The 24406-nt window shown below is 44.4% G+C and overlaps 5 protein-coding genes and 2 non-coding genes across 11 annotated transcripts; 3 read left to right on the top strand and 4 right to left on the bottom strand.

Annotated features, from left to right (window-relative positions):
* Window positions 1–170: 170 nt before the first annotated feature.
* Window positions 171–288, bottom strand: LOC112938843 (U5 spliceosomal RNA). The gene has a single exon (XR_003242163.1). It is a non-coding gene; the product is annotated as a U5 spliceosomal RNA (small nuclear RNA).
* Window positions 289–1278: 990 nt separating this feature from the next.
* Window positions 1279–1397, bottom strand: LOC112938841 (U5 spliceosomal RNA). The gene has a single exon (XR_003242161.1). It is a non-coding gene; the product is annotated as a U5 spliceosomal RNA (small nuclear RNA).
* Window positions 1398–1959: 562 nt separating this feature from the next.
* On the bottom strand, window positions 1960–4785 carry LOC4337316 (cell division protein FtsZ homolog 1, chloroplastic). Its single transcript, XM_015778464.2, has 6 exons — window positions 4488–4785; window positions 4033–4132; window positions 3537–3766; window positions 2897–3064; window positions 2595–2828; window positions 1960–2402 (listed from the first exon to the last, which is right to left on the bottom strand). The coding sequence occupies exons 1-6, from the start codon at window positions 4701–4703 to the stop codon at window positions 2142–2144; spliced, it is 1209 nt and encodes a 402-aa protein (XP_015633950.1). The 5' UTR covers window positions 4704–4785; the 3' UTR covers window positions 1960–2141.
* Window positions 4786–6585: 1800 nt separating this feature from the next.
* On the top strand, window positions 6586–10621 carry LOC4337317 (uncharacterized). Its single transcript, XM_015780789.2, has 6 exons — window positions 6586–7383; window positions 8706–8811; window positions 8922–9090; window positions 9180–9367; window positions 9922–10058; window positions 10270–10621. Exons 1-5 carry the CDS (start codon window positions 6800–6802, stop codon window positions 10039–10041), a joined length of 1167 nt encoding a protein of 388 aa, XP_015636275.2. The 5' UTR covers window positions 6586–6799; the 3' UTR covers window positions 10042–10058; window positions 10270–10621.
* Window positions 10622–10948: 327 nt separating this feature from the next.
* Window positions 10949–14560, bottom strand: LOC4337318 (myb family transcription factor RLI1-like). Of its 5 annotated transcripts, none has more exons than XM_015780784.3 (8): window positions 14096–14560; window positions 12982–13564; window positions 12645–12861; window positions 12462–12538; window positions 12219–12258; window positions 11859–11916; window positions 11650–11719; window positions 10949–11511 (listed from the first exon to the last, which is right to left on the bottom strand). In XM_015780784.3, exons 2-8 carry the CDS (start codon window positions 13558–13560, stop codon window positions 11278–11280), a joined length of 1275 nt encoding a protein of 424 aa, XP_015636270.1. In that variant the 5' UTR covers window positions 13561–13564; window positions 14096–14560; the 3' UTR covers window positions 10949–11277. The 5 variants fall into 5 exon arrangements, with proteins under 5 accessions (XP_015636270.1, XP_015636271.1, XP_025880593.1 ...); XM_015780785.3 differs by having other exon boundaries at window positions 12982–13569; window positions 14096–14321; XM_026024808.2 differs by lacking the exon at window positions 14096–14560 and adding an exon at window positions 13838–14023.
* Window positions 14561–19785: 5225 nt separating this feature from the next.
* On the top strand, window positions 19786–20804 carry LOC9269403 (uncharacterized). The gene has a single exon (XM_015779820.3). It carries the CDS (start codon window positions 19832–19834, stop codon window positions 20486–20488), a length of 657 nt encoding a protein of 218 aa, XP_015635306.3. The 5' UTR covers window positions 19786–19831; the 3' UTR covers window positions 20489–20804.
* A 230-nt stretch (window positions 20805–21034) lies between these two features.
* On the top strand, window positions 21035–24331 carry LOC4337319 (zinc finger CCCH domain-containing protein 31-like). Its single transcript, NM_001419922.1, has 3 exons — window positions 21035–21261; window positions 22217–22277; window positions 23220–24331. The coding sequence occupies exons 1-3, from the start codon at window positions 21180–21182 to the stop codon at window positions 24004–24006; spliced, it is 930 nt and encodes a 309-aa protein (NP_001406851.1). The 5' UTR covers window positions 21035–21179; the 3' UTR covers window positions 24007–24331.
* Window positions 24332–24406: the final 75 nt, after the last annotated feature.

Below are 24406 nucleotides of genomic sequence, written 5' to 3' on the forward strand. Positions count from 1 at the left end.
GGATTCTATCAGCAACTTGTGGATTTTGACGAAGTAAACAACTGTATATAAGATGGAGAAAGAGTGTAAGACGTCAATTCTCTATTTCATACATAATTGTTGAGGTTTCTCCTTAGACAGGAAACCCCTTGAAAAAAAATATCAAATTTCTATTTCAAAATTGTTGGGGTTTGTCCTTAGATAGGAAATCCCCTCAAAAAATTAGAGTATGCTGCTATTTGCAGCGTGCACACGGTATTCTTTAGTAAAAGGCGAAAGAATAGTTCGCTTTGTGCCCACTGCGCAGCTGCCTGCTTCTCAACGGCTGCCTCGGCACTTCTTTTATACTGTTTGAGGGAAGTATTCTGCACCCAAAGCAGCGGTATGGTACTAATCGGTGGCTGCTCTGCTACCTTTGCCATCAGCGGCGATGGGCCAATATGGGTGAAGACATTCACTGCCAGGTAGCCCACTGGTGCTGGGCCGGATGACGGATGTTCAGGCAAAGCTCATCTGCGTTCAAACATAACAGAAGGATCATTTCTCTAGCATTTCTGCATCGAGTAAAATCAAGCGAATACAAGTTCGTCCACACATAAATTCAACAGAACATTAGAATGGTGTCTTGTACAGAGTAACAAAGAAGATACATGGAATACAATACAACTTCCCGCCCCAAAATATCATCTGCACCGCACAAAGACTGATCGAAACGTGGTTTTTCTTGATAAGCCCCCCCCCCCCCCCCCATTCACAGCAAGGACGCCGCCAGCGCATCATGGCGTGCCTCGCCGGCGCGCCGCGCGCACCCTGGCCGTCACTTGCTTCCCGCTCATTACTCATCCAAGCCTCCCGTCTGTCATGGGCTCACGGCGCCGCCGCACGCAACAATAAACTCGGCAGCGTTGAGCTTGAAGGTCAATCGTCTCCCCTTTGGTCATCACCACCTTCTCTTGCCAACACTATCTAATCTATAAATCGTCTAGAGATCAATTCACCTTCACAAATTTGGATGAACAACTCGTTATATGCATCGCTTACCTATGTCGAGATCAGATGTCAGGACCAATCTACCTCATTGAGATATGAACTGCAGCTGCACTGTAGAGTAGAGTGCAGAAGAGCCCTGTTCCTGGGACAAAGGAACTCTCCTGTTGTCATCCAAACTAAAATCATATAAAGGAGCTCTCCTGGGACAAAGGAGCTGCTTTCGGTTCAGGGGTGCTAGGCCAGAGAGGTCAAATCACGGTGAAAATCATATAAATTAGAAGGTCTAATTTCAATTTCAGAATTGTTGGGGTTCTCCAAATGCTGGAAATCCCCTCAAAAAATTAGAGTATGCTGCTATTTGCAGCGAGCACACGGTATTCTTTAGTAAAAGGCGAAAGAATAGTTCGCTTTGTGCCCACTGCGCAGCTGCCTGCCTTTCAACAGCTGCCTTGGCACTTGTTTTATACTGTTCCGGGAGAGCGTTCTGCATCCGAATCAGCGGTATGGTACTAATCGCTGGTTTCTGTGGCTATGGCTTATGTATGGGCCAGTGAAGAAAACGGCATGGCCTGACGCAGCCCAGACGTGCTGGGCCGGGTAAGCACACCTGTGGAAGTCACTGGGTGGAATAGTTCACGCCTACGCCTGTTTGGTAGAGCTCCAACTGCCAGCTCCGCTTATTTTGTGAGAGAGCTCTACCTAGCTTCGCTCCTATTTTAGATGAAGCTGAAACTCTGAGATGTACCAAACAGGCCCTTCATCTGGCCTCTGGGTATCCAACAAGAATGAATAAATGGATTTCTCAAGACACCAGAGCGATCATGTAGTCACGTGGCGTCTCCGTATGAGTAAAAATGCAAGATCAATCAAGTGCAAATTCATCCACATCTACAACTCAATAGATTTGGCCAGCAAGTCGCGCCTACAACGAACAACTACCAAGTGTCGTCTTGAACATACAATAAAAATTCGTGACGGCTGCTGAACTCCTGAAGACCTCAACCTCATCTAGATGATACATACAATAAAAGTGAAGCTAATCACTATGTGTAACTGTTAAGTGTTTACATATCCAAAAAGAATAACACATAGAAGCCTGATTGGAGCGCCAACTCAGTAATTCCATGAGAATCTAAGGTACACAAACTACTAGTTTTCCTATTGAACCGTGTTCAGGAAAAGAGCCTCCGAGACCAAGTGGCGGCGGGCGCTGGTTGTACCGTCGCCGCTGCCACTGCTTTATAGGTGAGGTTCGCTGCCTTTTCTTTGGCCTCCATTATTCTTGCACCCTTGGGATCGGCCAAAAGGGACTTCTGAAAGGATTGTGGAAACCCTGTGGCAATGATCGTCACATGAATCTCACCAGTGTACCGGTCATCAACAACAGCCCCGAAAATTATATTTGCAGAAGGATCGGCCAAGCTTGTCACAATCTGCAAAACGTGCATAAGCATTGGTCAAAACAAAGCACTTCAATCACCTAGGCCACATAATTCCAGTAGCCCTAAATTGTGGAGTATGATCGTGATAATAGCATCTTAAGTTTTTCGACTTAACATATTACAGTGCTATATCATACTTCTTCAAAGACAGTTCAAGACAATGGCAAGAAATATTACACGCACCTGAGAGACTTTGTTTACTTCTTGCAAGGTTATGTCCTTTCCACCAGTGATATTGTACACAACACCAGTAGCCGCCTCAATAGACGACCCGATTAAAGGAGCAAGTGTTGCCTGCTCTGCAGCTTCTTGGGCCCGATTTTTGCTGGAAGAAACACCAACACCAAGCATTGCAGTTCCAGAGTTTTTCATAACAGCTTTCACATCAGCAAAATCAACATTGACAAGTCCAGGTATCTGCAAAGTTTTCAGATGAGTATTGTGTGATCACAAGTTACAGCAGCATAGATAAGAAGAATACTTACTGTAATAATATCTGATATTCCTTGGACACCTTGACGAAGAACATCATCTGCAAGAAGAAACGCATCTTGCAAGGGCGTGTTTTCATCAACAACATCTAATAATCGATCATTTGGAATAACAATAAGTGTGTCTACACTCCTTTCCAGCTTCTCTAATGCTTCCAACGCCTGAAATGGAGAAAGACCAGATAAATTAGCTAGACAAAAGCAAAACAGCTTTTAACAGACAATTATTTTAAGAAAAATACAAACAGCTAGTGTATAGAAACTAAAGTCCAACAGAACCAAATGGGTTCACATAGGGCAAATAACTACAAACTGTGTATAGCAACAGCAACTCAAACAAATATTACTTCGTTAAAAAATGCTAAATATTATTCTAAAGATCCTCTGCTACAAAAATTGAAAAGAGCTAGCAGAGGACAGGGCACCAGACCTTGAACTGAAAAAACAACAAAACACAGGTACCATACGTTGGCACATTATAACTACCAGTCCAATGATTAAAACGTGTTTAATCATCATCTTAAATAACTCACAGCTCCCCTAAGGAAATGTTTGTTCCATGCTTAACCAAAACTATTTATCAAATGTAACGCCACATTAATTGTATACGGGTGGAGAAGACTCAAACACTTGCCTGAAGAGAGCGCTTGCGTCCTTCAAAACTGAATGGATAGGTAACAACTCCAACGGTGAGATAACCGGCTTCCTTTGATATCTGAGCAACAACTGGAGCAGCACCAGATCCAGTACCCCCTCCCATTCCAGCCGTTATGAAGACAAGGTCAGAATCCTTCAGGGCATTGGCTATGGCTTCTTTTGATTCCTCAGCAGCTTGCTCTCCCAAATTAGGATTTCCACCAGTACCTGTATGCATGGAATAAATTAGCGACTGCAGTCAACATTTTGCTATTTTGAATCGAAATTTGCTGCCCTTAAAATATGTCATACTCATACATTTCCCACAGTTTATTAGTGCATCGAGACATGTGAATCATGTTATCGATACATCGTAGACAACCATCAGATATCAATATGTTCTTGTAGGCAGACTAATCAGCATGAAAGATGTAACATTTACATACAGAACGTTTCATAATTGTGTCAGTTCAGCAGAGAACAACAAATATTACCTAGTCCACGAGTTAACTGCTCTCCAATTTGTAGCGGGTATTGCGCTTGCGAATTCAAAAGCGCCTGGGAATCTGTGTTTATGGCATAAAATTCGATGCCCTGAAATTGTACAGTCCAGATGTTACTATTTGAGAAAACAAACAACGGTCATGCTGGAATTTCAGGCTAAACAATGCACTGGGTTCGCATTTCGTAGATGCTGATATAATTCAAAAGTATGATAAGTATACCACGGACACCAGCATTAATAGCGAATAATAACCCAACAAAGGTGCTCGTACGCTTAACTAGATAGGGGTATTACGCGAATGGCAGCATGGGATTGCACGGAAGGACGGAAATAAAGTCGTAGATCAACTTGTTCATCAGTCCTATGCTCAAATATAACTACCAAATGGATCTAGATGCCAACCGAGGAAGCCCAGTTCCGTCAAGAAGGTTAGGCCCGCCCTACCTGGAGGCCGCTGCCGATCATGCGGTTGACAGCGTTGTTCCCGCCGCCGCCGACGCCCACGACCTTTATCCTCGCCGTCTCCACCGGCGCGAACGAGCACCGCACGGAAGCGTGGCGCCGCCGCGCGGACCCACGGGGCGGGGCGCTGCACAGATGGATCGGGCCGGTGAGGCGGACGAGGGCGGAAGCCGACGAGGAGCACGCCGCCGACGCCATTTGCTCCCCTCTTTTGGGGGAAATGCGCGTCGGAGATGAGGAGGGAAATGGGGGATCTACCGTGCTCTCCTCCTAGGGTTTTGAGGATTCGGGGGGTTTTTAGACGGGTTTTATCTTCTTGGCTAATCTCTCTAGCTCGAGGATGATTTGATGCGGATTAAAGCACATGATACGGTTGTTATGCTAGTTCGCCCACCCTTGTTAGGTTAGCATCAAGGTTAATACTCTAAATAAAATAACAATGTCGATTTGTATAGTATTCTGTTTTTTAATAGAGTAAAATTGACCAGCGGTACTAATTTGTCATGAGGTTTCACTTAAGTCCACAAATTTACAAAGTGCACATTGAGGTCTCTAAACTTGATTTATTGTATCATCCCGGTCCAATGTCTCGTTTAACTGTGGTCTTGCCTACGTAGCACGCCACGTGGACAATGACATGGATTTTTTTTATTTTTTCTCCCTTCTTCCTTCTTTTTTCTCGGTGGTGAGAGGCGGCACGAGGGGAGGGGTTGTCGCAGTGGTGAAAAAGAAGGAAGAAGGGAGAAAAAAATTTAAAAAAAAATCCATATCATCGTTCACGTGGCGTGCCACGTAGGCAAGACCACGGTCAAATGCGGCTTTGGACCGAGATGATATAATAAACCAAGTTTAGAGACCTCGATATGTATTTTGCAAGTTCGTGGACCTAAGTGAAACCTACTGACAAGTTTAAGGACCGCTGGTGTATTTTACTCTTTTTAATATATTACGCTATTTTCCAGTTATTTCAGAGGTTCGATTATATCTCAGATTTATTCATTTTTCACTTAAACTTCAACAACCATGTGCGAAATGTAATCGTGTTGCTCAGTGCTCTCCCATCCAATTTTAAATGTGGTTGTGAGTTTATATTCGTCTTATTTAAAAAAATTATAAAAAATAAAAAATAAGTCAGACATAAAATACTATTCAAATTTATCATATACTAAAAATAAAAATACTAACCATAAAATTTTCTCAAATAAAACAGATTGTCAAATGTTGAATATAAAAAAGTAAGGATGGTTTATACAAGGATGTGCCATCACTACAGCAAAAGTAAGTTAGGTATCAAATATAACGCGAGACAATGAACATATTTATGTGTGTTACACGCTAATAAACAACTCATCGGGATTGAAGACTATGAGTTCAATATTAAGGTTTGACCTAGTTATGCCTCGTGGCTTTAGGATAAGAAAAACATTTTCAAGGTCACAATGCAATCTAAAAAAAAAGTCGCAATGCCACATATTAGTTTGACATAGATGGCATATGAAAATGATAATCAGTAAGATCCAATGTTCGTGTAACAAACTTCAATTCATCTTAAGTTTTTTTTCTTAAAAAATCACCTGTAAAATTTTTGGTTATTTTTTAAAAAATGACGAGTTATTTTTTTGAAACTAAAATCATGTTCGATATATGTGGAATTTTATTTTTAAGAACACTTTATTTCTTGGCCCGTCACTCCCAGGCAAGGCGCAGCCTGACATTATTTAGCCCGGCCCATCAGCCCATGAGCCCATGATATCTCTGCCCCACGATCCCTTCTACTCCCCGGAGCCGAAGAGACGTCCATGGAGACCCCACCAGCGCAGAAAAACCGCACACCCCCTCACCCACTCAACAACCGCATCCAAAACCATGGGCACTTCCGTAATTCCACGACTCCTCGTCTGCAGACTTTCCATCCGCACGGGCCTCGTACCTAGCCCCTCCCATGACAAGTGGGCCCATAGCCAACCTTATCCAATCCATGTCCCCACCCGTCATCATTAGGGTAACAAATCTAAGGTAACCTTAGCGAGTTGTCCTTTTCCCATCTTTTCCTCCCCTCCCCGACGAAACGCTCCCCTCTGCTTAACAATAGATTAGACCCCAAGAGGAGAGAGAAAGAGAGAGAGAGAGAGAGGCCGGAGGAGAGAGAGACAAAGGGGAGAGAGACCAGGCGGCAGAGACACAGAGAGGAGAGGGGAGAGAGAGAGAGAGAGGGGGGAGGGGGGGGGGGAATCGTGCGAGGGAGGGGAGGGTTTTTTGGGCGAGATTTGAGTTTTGGCACCCTCCCGCGCGCCATGGTGTCCGACCAGGAGATCGCCAGCTGCGTCGAGTCCGTCCTCCGCTCGTCGGGGGGCGCCGCCGGGGAGGCCTCGCTCGCCGCCGTGCTGTCGCAGGCGGAGGCCAAGCTCGGCGTCGACCTCGCACACAAGGCGACCTTCATCCGCGACCAGATGGACCTCTTCTTCGGCCCGCGCCTCCAGCCGCCGCTCGTCGCCAAGGCCCAGGCGGCGGCGGCGGCGGCTCCTAATCCTCCTCCTCTGGTCGCCGCTCCCGCGCCTGCCATGCCGCAGGTGCAGGTGCAGGCGCAGTTGCAGCAGATGCAGCAGCAGCTCGCGGTGCTCCAGCCCCAGCTCATATTCCAGGCCATGCCGCAGCTCCCCGCTGGTGTACCAGGCGGCGCCGCTGGGGCGGTCTCCCCGCAGCCTCCCGTGCCGGCCATGGCGTTCTACCCGCCGCCTCCTCTGGCCTTCCGCGTCACCAGCGGCTTGGCTGGGGTCGCCACTGGTGGGACCGTCTCCTTCCAGCAGCCAGCCCCTGGAACCGGCGGCACTGCTTCCCCCACCGCCGCAGTACAGGCCGCGGGCGACAACAAGGAAAGGTGAGCCACCGGATGAAATTAGGGTTCATTCCCCCAATCGAATCGAGATATATATGGGCAGAATATTTCCGATTCGCTCTTAAATCTAGTTTGGTTGGACAATTAGTTGGTTGTTTCGTTTAATTAGGGCTGCTAATAATAATGACTTTGACTTGAGATTACCTGTTTGCACTCGTGAATTGGCACCTCTAGCTGAGTGGGGTTAGGGTTTAGGGTTCAGTCTCCTAGCAAAGTGATTTTGGTTCCAACTCGTGTACACCAATTTATATACACTATAGCTTTTAGGACACATGCTTGGGATGCCGGTATGGTGGTATCTACTTTTTGACCATATACTATGTTGGTTGTGTAACCATCCATTTGTAGTTATGTTAGTTAGTTTCTATCTCATTTAGTTAACTGGTCGAATATAGTGGAATTTAGGCATGTTTTGTTTGACTGGTGTATTCTGTGTTGAGCTTCAGAAGGTTATAATTAAAAAAAAAGCACAATAGTCCGTTTTATATGTATTTTGTTTGATTGTGGTACCAAGTGCTTGAAGGATATTACAGCTGTTATCCTAGAATGTACAAAATGCTAAATTGGGCTTGCTTTATTTCTTAAGTAGTGAATCTGATAGTTTGGACTTGTGGAATCGTCAGCTTTCTTGCAAGCCACTAAATAGAACTTCCTGCTTTTCCCCCCTGTCTGGATACTGTTTTCTGCCCAGACTGCTCAGCGTGAACTTTTCTCTTTTTTCAAACAATGACATTTTGATCCTGCAAACAAAAGGTACAGTCAATTAATTTTGGTTTGTCCTTTGGTAGTATGTTGAAAAGCTTTCTTTTTCTTGTATGTGTATGAATCATAGTATTTGTAATAAAAAAAACATGATCGTTAACATTAGATTCATTGGATCTGTATGCTACATCTATTTTTCATGATGGGATTCTGTACACTGTATAGCTTGTACTGTTGACCTGTTGTAGTGTATTTCCCCTATGAACCAAAGAAATATGTTCCCACTTATTGTATACCAAAACAGAGCTCAATGTTATATGGGTTATAGTTCTTAGTTTTTGCACATTTTCTTATTCACAATCAGTTAAGATTTCTTAGGCCATATAAGTATTATCGCATGATATTATTCTCACTGGATAATATGCAAATGTCACGCTGAATCTATTTTGAAGCTGATATAAAGGTTATTTTGTTCTGCTTGAAGATATACTGGTTTAACCATTAGATTCATGTGTCCTTGGATTGTACATTGATTCAAACCTGTGGAATTTACTCATGCATGCAAACTGATTGGTTTATCATATCTGTATTATTTCCTCTAGTGCTTCAAAGCGGAAACGAGGTGGGCCTGGTGGTTTAAATAAAGTTTGTGCAATCTCACCTGAACTTCAGACTATTGTTGGTGAGACTGTCATGTCAAGAACTCAGGTAATCTCAGCTTTCCCCAATTGTATTAGAGAAAATGGCATCCAATTTAATCCTGTGATAAACTCTTTAATGAATCAACCGAGACAAAGTAACTTGCTTCCTCCATTCAGATTGTCAAGCAGCTTTGGCAATATATTCGGCAGAATAATCTTCAAGATCCTGATGACAAAAGGAAGATAATCTGCAATGATGAACTTCGTGTGGTTTTTGGAACTGACACAACTGACATGTTTAAGATGAATAAATTGTTGGCGAAACATATAACTCCACTTGACCCAAGTACGTTCTTCTGCTTCTTTTGGTCTAGATGTCGCTGCTAATGTTTTGTTCTGATGGAAGTTCCTAATTATGTTTTCTTGGTTCTGCAGAGGATCAAATTCGGGAAGCAAAGAAATTTAAGCCCTCCAATGTAGCTACTCAGCCTATGCCTCTGATTAATCAACCCTCTGTGGTGATTTCTGATGCACTAGCCAAGTTTATTGGAATGGAAGGCACAGTGCCTCAAGATGATGCTTTGAGGTACCTTTGGGATTACATAAAAGCAAACCAACTTGAGGTATGAATATGTTTTAACTTTATATTTATTGTTGCACGATATCGATTTGCTCTTTGCTTCTGATGGATGCAAGTTGGAGCTAAGTATTGGCTGCAAACGCTGGAAAACTTTCAATGTTTTGAAACATCATTGTATTATATATAGTTATAATTGTCCATAAGCAATAGTAGTATTATGGCAGAGACTGAAGAATAATCTGCTGGCTTGTAATTCACCACATTCCTGTTAATGTTAGAGACAACTGAAATAGTGTATTTTGTGTCAAGTTAAAGTGCTAACGTTTTATTACTACGTCTGTCTTTTGGGGGGGGGGGGGAAGCTGACTGCTTACAGAGCTTATCTGATATGTAACACGGTTACTGGATATCTGTTACGCACTACCAGTGTAATTCTTGTTTTATTCTTTTATCCTAGATTACTAGATTAACCTGCCAAGTATCTTAGCAAAGTTGTGTTCTTTCTGTCTCCCTTGTAATCGTTCCAATCTTGAGAATGTGATCCTTAAAGTTGGCCAACTGATATGTGCTTTTTATTCATTTACTGATTTTACACAGGATGCTATTACTGGATCAATATTATGTGACTCAAAACTTCAGGAGCTGTTCGGCTGCGAGAGCATTCCTAGTTCTGGATTATCAGAGTTGCTTGCTCACCACTTCATTAAGGAAACATAGCATATCCTCATTAACTGGTTAGTTTTCCTTTGTCAAGTGCCATAGCCACTGAATTCTTTGTTAGGTTACACCCGGCGAAAATTTTTCTTTGTTAGGTTACAATATATAAAATATTAATTCTCTACTAGTTTGACATTCCCAGTATGATGCTAGTACATCAGAGATTTATCTATTATCTGCTAAATTGATTTGATTTGTTTCGTTCTGTTCTGTTACCTGTCCATGCAGATCTAGGATTGCAGTGGTGCCAGATAGGCCTAACTTTACAATATGGTGTTCTTGACAAAAAAATGGACAGCTAGCTTATGTATCTTTTCTATGCTCTGGATTATGAAGTTTGTCAGAGAAAACCAGATTATTTGTGGTAGCCTGTAATTTTAATTCTACGTAGTGGCTACTGCCGCAGTACTTTGGTGTAACCTCTACAGAATTCGTAGCGTTAGTTTCTAAATGTCAAAATGTCTTTGGCTGACTATGTAAAGTTAAGCTTTTTATTTGAGTGCCAGGTTGAACTTTTTAAAAAGCTGTAATGGATTCACGACCTCTTGGTTATTGAATGTGTGCCCCCTATATTGGTGTATGTCTTTTAAGGCCAGCGCTGATTTATCTTTACATTCCCCTTTGGTAAAGAAGGGGAAAAGGAGAGCATTTCGGTGCTTGCATTATGAAGATGCGCGTGAGGACCATGTCCATATTCTTGATGATACTTCTACTGTTGAACATCAGTCCAGGTTGCTGCTGAAAGTTAAGTGCAAATCATTAAGGTCTTATTTCTTAACTATTGACAAATTAATTCAAGGTATCTAGTAGACAATCCACAACAGCATTATTGCGTTCTGTGGTTGATATCCATTTTGTAATTTCCTTTTTCTGCGTAGGATGGTGTCATGGTGGTACACGTAGAGCATCCCAAGCCCATATGTGAATGTGACATGAGCAATATATTGCCACTTGAACTTAACCTGTTTTTTGCCTGCTAAGACCTAACTAAAACCATTAAGAAATGCAGTGCAGGCCAATTGAAAAAGCCTAAATTTTACAACTCTGATCAAACTAGCTACAAAAAAAAAAATTAAGCGCGAATCTGTGGATCCCACTCTCTTTCTTAAAATATCTTTTTGAAACTTTCGCCAACTACACGGGCAAAAAATAGCATTGTGCGTATCATACGTCGAAGAACCAGAACAATATTTGTCAAATCAAAGTGCCAAAACACAAAACGCAAAAAAGGCTGTCCTAGCTTATTTTGGACTGGAACCCGGCGTCGTCATAGCCGCTGCCAGCGACGGCCAGCAGCTGCACGTCGACGTCATCGAACGCGTCGTCGTCTCCGTCGCCGGCGGCGAAGGCGACGACGTCGTCCAGCTCCTGCGGTTCCATCACGCTCCTGCTCGCCTTCAGCTGGTCCTCGAACATCTTCTGCAGCCTCTTCCCCTGCTCCTCTATCCTCAGCTGCAGATTTCTCTGAATCTAGCGAGGCACACAAAATTCAGGCATAAAGAAGTTAGTTACATGATTATCAATGATGGCTATATAATTAAGCCGTTCCTTTTCTGAAAATTGTAAAGTATCTAGTGTCAAAGTGTTGGCAAATGATGGAGCTAGCACCTCTAGCTGTTCATGGAGGCGCCTCTGCACGTCGAGCTGAACACGCAGTGCTTCCGTGATTTGCATTCCACTACAGCAAAAAGGCGATTCTTGTTAATATATGCACGCATGATTTGACAGTAGATAGCTAGCAGCACTTGCACTCCATTGGGATTTGGGACTGGTTCGCAAAGCTATTACTACTAGCAGACAGAGAGAAAGAGAGATACGTTTTGGGGTCCAGATTCTGCATGTCATTTCCTGTTGCTCTTTTCTCCAGTTGCTTCCCTGAAAAAATTCGACAGTATAGCAGCAGAATGAGGACATGTGTCAGTGGATGAATGGATAGCGAAGCATACCAAACAACAGTAGTAGGATAAAAGCACGGCGTTGAAATGACCTAGAATAAAGCAACACAACGAACGAACGAATCCAGATCCTCCTGAACTCAGGGGATCTGGAATTTATGCTTATCTCTTACAAATGCTGCTACTAATGGAGGATTAACTTCTCTATTTCAGGATTCAGCTTAGACCCCCCCCCTCCCAACCAAAAAAAAAAAAAACAGTAACGAAGTTGTGATGGCTTACCTTCAGATGACGCTGGCATGTACTTCGCTATGCGATATTTCTGCACAGAAAGAAGATGAGAGAAAATTGTTAGATAACTACAGCTCGTTTATTAAACAAACTTCAACTAGATCAACCAATCCCTAGCTACAAATCGACATTAATACGATATCTGTTTGGTTACACATCTATGTCATCTGTTTAAAATCGTTCGTGTGTAGTTGATCAAGTGACCCTGCTTTCCAGTTTCAGAGTTTCAGTTACCTGGAGATGGCTCTTGATGTGGTAGATCGTCAGGCCATCCGAATTCATCAGCTTCAGAATCCCCTTCGGAGTTGCCTCTGCATGCAAGAAGAAGAAAGAACTATGCGCCATGAGAAATCGTCATGCATGACAAAAGCTTCTCTGTTTTTTTTGTTTTGTTTTTTGCTGATCAAGAACACTCACTGTCTGCGCCGCCGAGCTGATTGACGCAGTCGACGAACCGCTCGTGCAGGTCCTGCGTCCACCTGATCCGCGTCTTGCTCGGCGCACCTGATCCGGCGAGGTTTCCGGTGGGGGTCACCGGAGTTGCCGCGCCGATGCAGTTCCTTGTCAGCTGATTCTCCATCTGGTTCTGCAGGCTCGGCGCATCCATCGCCGGCAGAATCGGCTTCGCCGCCACCTTCATCGGAGTTAATTTTCAGATTACGATAAAAAAATTCACAGGCATCTCAAAGAAAAGAATTAAAGACAAACAGTAGAATTCTTAGTAGAGTTCTGTTCATGATTGTTCCATGCTTACTTGAGGTGGAAACGAGTGGATTTTGGGTTCGCCGCTGAGAAGCCGAGTGGTGGGAGCGCCGGCGAAGAGCCCGTGGATTCTGTCCTGATGCTGTTGCTGCGACGGCGGCGGCAATGGTGTCCTCTCGCCGGAATCCCGCTTCTGCGGCCGGACGTAGTACGTCCTCACCGAGTGGTCCGCACGGAGGAGCAGCGGGTCGACCGGCCGGTACAGCTCGCTCTCCGACGACCGGAACGGCGCCTTGGCCGCCGCCGCCGCCGCCGTACCGAGAGCTGGGAAGTCGAACTGCGGCAGGTTCTCGGCGGCGTAGAACGCGGTCGCGTTGGAGCCGACGCAGGTCTGCGCGAGAAGCGACGACGGCGGCGACGACCTCGGCGCGTAGTACTCCTCGTGCAGCCAGCCGCCCGCGCCGTGCTGCTGGTGCTGCGCCGCCGAGCTCACGAGCCCCGGGTGGAACGACAGCCCGGCGGCGGCGGCGGAGCTCAGCAGGTGCGGCGCCGGCGAAGGGTCACATAGCGGCGAGCCGAAGTGGCAGTCGTGCAGCTTAATCTTCTTGGTGTTCATGATATCTTGCAACATTTAACTGAACTAACAACAACCGAATCACCATCAATTCAACGATTTCACAACCAACTCCATTAATTCAATTTACACATAGAACATTACGGTTACGTGAAGAGGCCAGATCAAACAGCGAAATTCCCACCAGAAATTAAAACAGAATTAGGATGAGATTAATTTGGAGGAGGAAAGAGGGATTAACGCGGCGGCGAAGCTTAAATAGGCTCTCGATCGAACGAACGGGAAGCTAGTGGCACATACGATAGATCAATGGGAATTAATTGGGAATCCGCACCGGCCTATATTCGCAGGGAGGGAAGGAGGGGAGGCGTGGCACGCAACAACGGCGAGAATAATTCGACGGCGGTGCATGTCCCCGGATACGCACAAAAGTACAAAACCAATCTCCAGAATCGCAAAACAGCCGACGACGACGACCACCACCACCACCATCACACCATGCAGCAGCAGCAGCCGCCGGAGAAGGAGAGGACGCAATGCAATGCATGGCAAAAAGTAAGCATTATTACACACATGGTTGAGATGAACTTACAACTTGAAGGGCATCACATGTGCAGCAAAGCAAACACCACTGGAAACTTCCTGGTAAAACCAGCTCAATCTCTCTCTCTCTCTGATCTCACCTCAGCTAGATCACTTTCTGTATGCAGGGAAGGATTGGAATAATCTGAAGGAGTCCTGATAATCCCAAATGGAATATGAACTTCTCACAGTGGGGGCCTCAGCAAACAACTGACAAGAATATAAATATGCAAAGAGATGTATATATGTGTATGTATATAAATCCAACTGCTACATATATATAGCAGAGCATAAATTATCTCGCATGTCGGACAAGGCTAAGGTGACAAATAGCCACTTTGGTGCCCTCACCCTCGCTATCATTTTCTTTGCTTATCTGGTTCTTTTTAGTCTCCAGCTCTAGCTGAACATAATTTGCAAGCTTCAAACATATTACAGTTAGGATCAGAGGGGACATCTCTATGCTCCATAATTTGTGTGTTGCTTGTCTTTTGATGTCCCAACAAGGGTAGATAACCTGACGAATCATACAATGTTTCTAGTTTGAATCTTCTTGGACGTGATGTTTATTGGCCAAACGAAGCGGGTAAATTTTAGATCCATAGATAATCAAGTAAACAACTCTCTGTGTCACCATGAGGTAGACAAAGTAGTCAAAATAGAGCAGTAACTTCATCAGCAGCAAAATAAACTGATCTTTTTTTTTTGTGAACGCACAAGAGCCTTGTACGCTAATATATTAGAAAGAGCAATTCTACGGTCCTTGAGGAGGTACCACGAGGTACCAAAATTTTAGTACCTCATGATACCTCGTAGTACATAGGTACCAAGAGGTACCAAATTTATAATAGAAAAAATAGTACCTCATGGTACCTCCTCAAGGAAAAAGTTTGTACAACCGTGACCTACCGTAGCGGTCATGGGGAGTTTAAACGGGGAGAAAAGGGGATCAATGACCAGTTAAGCTAGGCAAAACCAGCCCCGAACAAGCAAAAAGGCAGGAAAAAGGACTATGGACAAGAAGAACTCCAAGAGGACTCGGCTTCGCTTCCACCCAGATCCTTTATTCTTGCACGATGCGATCAACCACTCTATCCACCTGGGAGATGAACCCATCGAAGACACGAGCATTCCTTTCCAACATGATATTCTAGGTAACAAAGAGGATGAAGGAGTCGAATCCTCTCCTAAGGTGATCAGGCAGCTACCGGTGAGTGCACTCCCACCAGAGTACCGGACTTGGGGGGTGGACTGTCGACTGGGCGAAGATAAGGGCAGTCCGACCTTGGCCAGTAACTTGTGCAAAACTTACTTTGTAAAGACGCACTCCAACAGGATATGATTGGTTGTTTTCTGCTCCTGTGCACACATAGGGCACATGGAGTGACTATCCATCCCGTGACGGCACATTTGATCGGTGATCCAATATCGTCACCGAAGTGCAAACTAAAGGAAAAGCTTGCACTTCATAGGACCAACACTATGCCATAGGAAGTCATCACATGTTAACACGATAACATCGATGCTTTTTTGTTTCATCTAATTCAATTGTCGTATAAGGCACCATTTTCTTTCTCGTTTGATCCTGTCATCTTTAAAAAAGACTAGCATCCGTAAATTCAAATCTAAGTGATGACTTCTAGGTCCATATCATCTCACTCCTTCTAAGTTGCAATACACATCTGCATCGTCAGTCATTTTAGGCCCCCTTTATCAATGCAGATTTTAATCAGATGTTTTTCATTTTATTGTTAGGACTTAGGAGGATGCTGTACTGAAGCAAGATTCTAGTAATCAAAATTTTCAAGGTGTGTTGAATTTACACGTTGGCATTTCACCACCGCTTCACCTGATAACAAGTTCTCCTGAAAAGAAAGAATAGATGGAGATCAGCTTTGACATTCTCAGGGGTATCAGAAATTACATGCACTAGTACAACTGACAGATCAAATAATTTTCTTGAGCAAAGTTGTGCACCGATCCCTAACTAAAAACAAAGTCAAACCATAATAAAATCTTCTAACCATATTTTTTTTAGTGTTATGGGGAATCTACCGGGTCCACACATCCCTTCAGAAGAAATACAGGTGTTTGATGAGCATTGGACTACTCTTGTCTTTGGAATCTCCCTGATCAGAAACAAGAACGAGAAATCAAGGTCGAAGCTGTCATCCTGAATTCCTGATCCTACCCAAAAACAGACACGGACACTGTCAATTGTGAAACTGTCAATCGTAACGTCAATCGATCAAAACTGTATGCACGCACACATATAATCGTTATCTGTATATACAGTATACATGTAGCTGAACTCTGTATGCTCAAGTTGGTCAGGGTTTTACAGGAGTCTGACAAAAGAGGTGATAAAAAATGGGATTCGTCAATTCGATCAACGACAATACTTATGCAGTTGCAGATTTGGACATGCTGGTGTGCCAACGTGGAAAGATTAAGAAAGAATCTTATCTGGATAGGTATGTACATACATATACTGATATACATATACCTGGCTTTAATTTTCTGGTCTTTTGCTGCGCGCCGGTTGGTGCTTCGTGGGTGGAGGGGGATGGAATTCGCAAGCTCGTCTTCTGAAACCCTGAAGGGGCAGCAGAACATGCTCGCCTCATTGGCTCCTCGAAGGCTCGAACCTTGTTTAATCCCGTGGATTTAGGCCTTGACTCAGCTTCAAAAACGACATGGAAAGCCAAAATGCGTTTGTGTCAATCCCTGGCACTGCATCTTGGGCGTAGTTTAATCCCTGGTTTTATCGAAGATTTGGCAAATTGTGAGTAGTTAATGATGTTCTGTTGGAGGATTACTTCACCTGTCTCCAAGTTGTTCCAATCTGTCGGGATGAATGCACTGTACGCGAGGTTTATCTGAACTAGACGCACGCGGCTCTCCGAGTAATTTTCTTGTGGCTGCAGAAACAAAAAATGCACATCAGTTGTCAATGCCGCATCCGATTAGTTCGCCGCGCCGCGCGTGAACAGGAGTGAACTCCGGCCACCCACGCACCGGGGCTCCGCTCCGCCGCATATCCCCCTCTCCTAAACCAAAAAAAAAAAACAAATTGGGCCTAACGACAGTTGCTGCTGATTTCAGATGGGCTATATTACTATAGAATTCTGTATGGCCCAAACGGCCTACGCGAATCGTGATGGGCTAGATACTCCGTGTCCCTGCAGGCCCACGGCCCGAGGACTACCTATGTATTTATTACTGACAAATTTCTTCTAAAAATTTCGATAGATGTAACTATAGTATATAGTTATAGTGGAGTTATATTGTAACTTGCATAGGAAACATACTATTTCCGGTAAGCAGACATCGTGGAACTGACTCTCCTCACATGTGTGCACTGTGATTTTTTCCTTTCTCGCGTGCACAAATCTTGAAGCAAATCTAACAGTTTAAAATCATGTGAAGGTGCATACAAGTTATAATGTAACTATAGCAGGATAGTAATTTTACAGTCTTTGAGAGGTACTGGAACTGGGAGGTACCAACATTTTTAGTGAAAACTTGGTACCTCATAGTACTAGAGATACTAAATTTACATTAGAAAATATGGTACCTTCTTAATAGCCATAAAATCAATCATAGTAGGATTATACTTTATTTAATTTATATATGTTAATTCTTTAAAAAAAATTATCTGACAAATATATAGCAAAATCGAAGCGGATTGCATCCAAGTCCTATTTTTTTCCTCCATTGCATTCTCTCCTTCGCGTAATAGGAAAAATTTTCATAAACGCGCAATTACACATCAATATGGCAATAGGAGAAAAAAAACAATACCATTGACAGCGGCTTTATTGACATTCTAGAAGGAATTCTCCTCGCTCATCCCCAGCACCTCGCCGTGCAAGTGGGCACGTCAAACTTACGCACGCGCACGCAGACGCATGCCGCACACAGACACAGGCTGCAGGCTCCAATCCAGCGGCAAGCGAGCGAGCGATCGAGCGCTTTGCATCATCTCATGATCGCATGATCTGCTGATGAGCACATTGATCCGGTACGAGTCCACGTCGTGTATCTCCTGCGATCTCCTCCGGTTACAATCACAACACCAGCCTCTGCGAATGATTGCCATTGCCATTTCCTCAAGTCTTCTTCCTCGCATATCTCCAATTCTCCACGGATGCAACGCGTGGTGTGTCACTGTTCCTTTGCAATTGCAATTTGCAAAGTATCCCAACAACTAGATTCCTACGACGACACAGAACTGGGCCTCACACCATCTCTATCTCCTACTGCTGCTGCAAGGGATGCACACGGCGAATGCATGAGCAGCCAGGTGCATGAATGCATCATCCACACCATCCATGTCAAGTGCGTACACAGTTCATCGCTCCATCTCTCTCTTGTCTGTTATCCAGCTGAACAATTGTAAGTCATGGCCAATTATGTGGTGCGCTTTCTCATGGATCACCAACTTGGGAGTCTTGGACGCAACAAAACCGGGAAGAGAATTAGACCGGAGCTCCTGCTGTGTCCTACTGTCCTTCACTGAAACTGACTAGGTTGAGATACCACGCAACATTTACGTGGAGAAGTCTATGGGATTTCTTGATTTGGTTCTGCCACTCCTAAGTGGGAGGACTATCATCTGCAAGGATGACAATTTGATGTACTAATATTTGCTTCGTTTCCAGCTGTTCCCAGCTCGGTTCTGATAATTAAGTGAGCCAGTACTAATCCATATTGCAGCTAGTCAGTGGCGTGCAGAAAGAATCAAACAACAGATTAAGGTCCATTTTTGTGCCAACAGGTACTGCGATTGTATTTCTGAATTTCTATAGCAGGCTTGCTCACAGAAAGTTGTTCGTCGCTTCTCTTTCCTTTGAGAAGGACATGACTGGAGTAAGTAATTAGGCAGTTAAGTCGTCAGAATAGTAAGAATACACTGAAAAGACCATGACTAGCTATGATACATCCAGTACTCTCTGTTTTCTTCGGATTCTCCAATTGATGATTTGTAACATTCATCCTACTTTGTTGCTGCTTGGAACGCTCCATGCATGTCAGCACTTGTCACTGCTCTGCATGCCTCCAGGGGCAGAGTAATTCAGTTAATTTTGACTTTTTTTCCATCAATCATCAAGATGAATATAATGTATATGACTATCACGTGACAGGCTAACAAACGATGTTCAGGGAATATTTTGACTTGAAGAATTACAACCAACGTACTAATATCTTCGTAAACATTGCGGGGACAAGATTCAGAAACAAAGATGAAATGTCTTCTTCGACGGGCCTAGAGCATAGCAGGCTGGTCCACTTATCGGAAGCATGCTCAGTTACTGACAGGCACCTCCTGAGCCTTGCTGATTTCTGTTCCCTAAACCCCTCAAGCACTGCTGTAATATTGCTCGGATGAAACAGTAACAACCTGCTGAATTATCTGAATCATTGACATTGTTCAGTGCTCCATTTGTCTGTTGCAGAACAAAAGCTTCATGGAGCCAAGGTTTTTTGGCCCCAAAGTCTTGAGACAGGCAAAGCATCCGATGAGGCATGCAGTGCATCATTTTTTTACTTTTCTTTTTGACTACAAGTATTCAGTAATCAGAGTTTTACAGAACGAAAACGACGTAAGCTGTAGTCAGAGTTTCAGACTATGCAATGGTATTGTCGCAATTTATTTGAACTATGGTGGTATTTGGATACATGTAAGCTTTATAAGCCCAAGAGCTCACGCCGTCTAGCTCCACCGCATTCACCACCCCGATCCATGGCTCCATTGTTTCACATGGAAGCTCTGCTTCCGAGCTCGATCTCTCCCAAGCTCAATTCCATTCTCCACTCCCACATCTACCCGCAGGTCGGCCATGTCTTCCGTGCCCTCGCCAAGTTCAAGTCGCTGCTCCTCGACGTCGTCCGCAAGAAGAGGGCGCCGACGAGAGGCGGCGGCGGCAAGAAGTACGCCATCGGCTACCGCTCGAGACCGGAGAAGAGCAAGAAGAGGATCGCCAGCTTCATGAAGCTGCTGCGCTTCAACTGGGCCGCCGCCGCCGCCGTCACGCCGGCTCGCGCCAAGGATCTCGAGCTGCACTACCACCCGTACTACTACGACTACGACGACTCGACGTGGAACGTGGTGGTTCCGGCCGACGGCGCGGCGGAGGAGCTGCGCGGCGGCGGCGGCGACGACGGGGAGGACTGCGGGTACCTGTGCTGGCTGGAGGAGGAGACGTCGGCCGGTGCATTGCCGGCTGCCGGAGAAGGAGAAGACGGCGGCAACGGCAACGGCGACGGCGACGGCAATGGTGCGGTGAACGAGATCGACAGGCTCGCGGAGAGGTTCATCGCGAGGTGCCATGCCAAGTTCTTGCTGGAGAAGCAGGAGTCGTACCGGAGGTACCAGGAGATGATGGCCAGGAGCATGTGAGTTCCTTTGTCCATGGAGGATTCACTGCACAGCTTGGTTTTGTGAAATAACTCTCTGTAACTTCTGAATTTGATCGACGACATTATGCAAGTACAAATGCAGTGTTAGCAGTGGGCAAGTTCATGTTGCAGCCTGTGCCCTGAATTGAATTTAGAGGGTTGCTTTTCGATCTGGAAGGCATACTTGCGTTAATGGTGGGGTAATGTAAAACTCGAGTTAGGATAGCCCAAGAATTTCTGTCCCGAAAAGGCAACAATTATCAATCAGATTGTAAGTAGTTTGTTACCATCGCAATTCACAAGCAGTGAATTGTTTTTTTTTTCAAGAAATCAAGCAGTGAAGTGGCAGACAATGAGAAACTACGCAGTGAGGAAATCTCGAACCAAAATTCGATCTACACTGTCCAATACGAATTGTGGCCCAAAGCCCAAGACGTACACGACATGACGAAGACAAAGCTCTCCTCGAGATCCAATAAATATCTGACTCGGTGGAGGCCCAAAGCCCAACTACCCCATATGAACCAGCCGTTCCCTACGTCTCTCCTCTCTCTCGTCGTTAACCCTCTCGATTCCGCGGCTGGTCGCTTCCCCTTCCGCTTCCCTCCGCCAACCACGAGCTAGGGTTTCGATCTCGCCCCCGACCGGCTTCCCCTCCCTTCCCTCCTCCTCCCTCCGCGCGAAGGCTCGCCATGGAGGGAGCCGGCGCCGCCCGCAAGAGATCCCGGCCGGACACGGCCAACGGAGGCGCCGCCGGAGGGAAGCGCTCGAGAGGTACCCTTCTCTCTCTATCGCCTCATTATCCCCTTCTGCATTTGCTTGTGCGTACTAGATTTTTCGATGTCTTCTGTGCGCTATGCTGCTGGATCTGCAAGCCTCGACGCTCTCCTGGTAATTTTAGGGTTTGTTCCGCGAGCATCGAGCGAGTGCGCCGGGCTGATGAGCCCCAGTAATAAGATTAGAATAGTCAATCTTGTGCTCGGACTTACTATGATGAACCGTGATCATGAGTATGCACGTGTTTTCGTCAACAAGGACTTCGTAACCTAGCAGTTTGTGCTGATTCGGATGGTTTGATGGGCTATTTGAGTTTAATTTGTGAGTGAAATTCATTCAAAATACAACAGAACGTTTCTGAGGGGAGTTAGGGAAAGTACCCATGTTAAGTGTGTAGGATTACTCAGATGATTACATAGTCCAGGACAGCCAGTTAGATTGGTGTTTCCCTTCAAGAAGCAAAAGAAAACTGCTTAATAATTTGGAAAGGTAGTTTATAGATAGAACAGGTGAGCCCTTACTGCTTAAAATAAAGTACAAGAAATGGTGTATGGTTTGAGCTGTGGGCCTGTCTGTAGTAACTAATGACCATAGTGCTAGCGAGGCCCTATTCATATATAGACAAGAAATATGTAGCACTATTGATCGAAACTATCTGCAAAAGCATAGTACCTTGTGGCTCTTATAATCAGAATGGGGCCTGAGGATGCTCCAAATGAGGTTACAAGAAGAAACACCTGGACAAATGATATTTACCATCTGCGAAGCGGTTGAATGTAAATGTGAATGATTTCTGCAGGATAAATCACTGTGAAATATCATCAATATCATATCAAAATTATTGTTTATTCATCACATTCATTGGACGCAAATTTTATATGTTTACTTCATTAGAAGATTAACAATGCAACTTCTAACAAGTGAGAAGATGTAACAAAATTTTATGCAACAGAAACGGAGTCATTTCAAACTGGTCTATCAAGCAAATTGAAGCCTTGCACCAAGTTTTTCAGGTTACAATCTTAACCTATCCAAGATAACATCAGAATAGTAGCTTCTAATATTCACTATTTATTACAGTTACGAATTAATTTACCCTTGCAAGTTTTTTTTTATTCAGAAGCTGTACGTCTAACACTAGACATATTGGTCCCCCCTTTTCTAAGATAGTGTATAGATGCATGGGTGCCTTAAATTCAGTTTTTTGCTGATTGAATCGTATTTTCAGTAGATCTTGCTTGCCTATTAAATGTCCAATGACTTATGGATTATTAGATATAATTTCTAACATGATAAAATGGTTATTATTCTGAGTTATGTTTCTGCATATTGAAAACGGTTATTATTATCATCTGCTCCCAGAACAGCCCCTGGGGAAGTTTGATGTGTAGACCTTGAATGGAATGGAATCCTTGTTTTAATTAAACATCAACAAGCCTTACAAACGTGATGGCCATTGCCACTGACATGGAGTCTTTTAGGCGATGACTCCCATTTCCAAATGCACTTGTATTTATAAAAATTGCACAGGACAAGCATTGAAATTGATCGTCTTAGTATAAGTTTAAACTAAACTTGTTATGCAGTTATGCTGTTTCCAGGTTTAGCTTATGTATCTATAAGAAAGCTATGCTGCTGCTTATTGGTGAAATACTAAATCTGTGATATAATGGAATGTTGAATTTAAGTTACAGATTCTAACCAACCTACTGTCCTATGCTTCCACATGCACTATTTTGTGTCTCAATACAGTTCCACGATTGATTGATTGATTTGGTTCTCTCTGATTTTTATTTTACTTTTTAGGAAGTTTGTTGGCACTAGTCAATGTCTGACTTTCTATGTAATTATGTATCTCAAGATGCTTTGTGTTTATGCAACTTGGACTGAAGCTACACTGTAATTTTGTCTTTTGGAATGTAGAAGATTAACATGTTATGTTTTGATTTATGCAGCACTATCGGATGCCCTTTTGGCGAGGGTTGTCATTTCTCGCACTTTGTCCCTGGTGGGTATCAAGCAGTAGCAAAAACACTCAATCTAGGCAACCCAGCTGTGCCTGCACCGGCAAGAGCTCCTATGGATCATGCTGCTGGTGGTAATTCTCATCCAGCTTCTTCTGGCAAGACACGCATGTGCACCAAGTATAACACTGCAGAAGGCTGCAAATTTGGTGACAAGTGCCATTTCGCCCATGGTGAGAGGGAACTTGGCAAGCCAGCTTACATGTCCCATGAGAGTGCCATGGCTCCTCCTATGGGTGGTCGATATGGAGGCCGACCTGAACCACCTCCACCAGCCGCTATGGGTCCTCCAGCAGGAAACTTTGGTGCATCTGCTACTGCCAAGATCAGCGTTGATGCCTCGCTTGCTGGTGGCATAATTGGGAAGGGTGGAGTCAACACGAAGCAGATATGCCGAGTAACTGGGGTCAAGCTCTCAATACGTGACCATGAATCAGATTCAAACCTGAAGAACATTGAGCTCGAAGGCAATTTCGACCAGATAAAGCAGGCAAGCAACATGGTGGGTGAGCTCATTGCAACAATCAGCCCGAGCACACCAGCCAAGAAACCCGCTGGTTCAGCAGCAGGAGCAGCACCAGCAGGCCGAGGCGGCCCCGGGGGCAGGAGCAACTACAAGACCAAGCTGTGCGAGAACTTCGTGAAGGGAACCTGCACGTTCGGCGACCGATGCCACTTCGCTCATGGCGAGAACGAGCAGCGGAAGGGCGCTGCTTGAGAGCCGAAACGCATCTTGGGCGCGGCGCACTAATTCTCCATTGCCTTTTGTGACTATATATATCTCTGCATCTTTAGGTGATTAGCCTGTTGTATTGCGATTTTCTATATGGATTGTTACGTTTTCGGTTCAGCTTTTGATAGATGTCTAAGAAGCAAATAACTTAGTCTTTCTGGGGTGTATGCCAGTGTAGAGCTCCCTCTTTCAGTATCTTCACCCTCACTTTATTCATCTATAGTAGTTTCATCAGTTGAGGACAGTGGAGTTCATTTTGCCCAAAACTGAGACCCTTGAACAACTTGTTGGATGATGCTACGCTTCTCTGAACCTGTGCCAAAAGATAAACTAGCATGATTGAATATGCGTACTAGTATGACTTGGAAGTAGCCAAAAAAATATT

The sequence above is a fragment of the Oryza sativa genome, chromosome 4, assembly GCF_034140825.1.
Source record: "Oryza sativa Japonica Group chromosome 4, ASM3414082v1".
Taxonomy (NCBI): Eukaryota; Viridiplantae; Streptophyta; class Magnoliopsida; order Poales; family Poaceae; genus Oryza; species Oryza sativa.

Coding starts and splice junctions, on each gene's coding strand:
- LOC4337316 (XM_015778464.2), bottom strand. CDS start 4,703: ATGGCGTCGGCGGCGTGCTCCTCGTCGGCTTCCGCCCTCGTCCGCCTC. Junction 4,133..4,487: donor TGATCGGCAGCGGCCTCCAG/GTAGGGCGGGCC, acceptor GTACAATTTCAG/GGCATCGAATTTTATGCCAT. Junction 2,829..2,896: donor GAATATCAGATATTATTACA/GTAAGTATTCTT, acceptor AAAACTTTGCAG/ATACCTGGACTTGTCAATGT.
- LOC4337317 (XM_015780789.2), top strand. CDS start 6,800: ATGGTGTCCGACCAGGAGATCGCCAGCTGCGTCGAGTCCGTCCTCCGC. Junction 9,091..9,179: donor TATAACTCCACTTGACCCAA/GTACGTTCTTCT, acceptor TTGGTTCTGCAG/AGGATCAAATTCGGGAAGCA. Junction 9,368..9,921: donor TAAAAGCAAACCAACTTGAG/GTATGAATATGT, acceptor GATTTTACACAG/GATGCTATTACTGGATCAAT.
- LOC4337318 (XM_015780784.3), bottom strand. CDS start 13,560: ATGTTGCAAGATATCATGAACACCAAGAAGATTAAGCTGCACGACTGC. Junction 12,259..12,461: donor ACATCAAGAGCCATCTCCAG/GTAACTGAAACT, acceptor CTTTCTGTGCAG/AAATATCGCATAGCGAAGTA. Junction 11,512..11,649: donor GCCTCCATGAACAGCTAGAG/GTGCTAGCTCCA, acceptor GTGCCTCGCTAG/ATTCAGAGAAATCTGCAGCT.
- LOC9269403 (XM_015779820.3), top strand. CDS start 19,832: ATGGCTCCATTGTTTCACATGGAAGCTCTGCTTCCGAGCTCGATCTCT.
- LOC4337319 (NM_001419922.1), top strand. CDS start 21,180: ATGGAGGGAGCCGGCGCCGCCCGCAAGAGATCCCGGCCGGACACGGCC. Junction 21,262..22,216: donor CGGAGGGAAGCGCTCGAGAG/GTACCCTTCTCT, acceptor TTTATGCAACAG/AAACGGAGTCATTTCAAACT. Junction 22,278..23,219: donor CCTTGCACCAAGTTTTTCAG/GTTACAATCTTA, acceptor TGATTTATGCAG/CACTATCGGATGCCCTTTTG.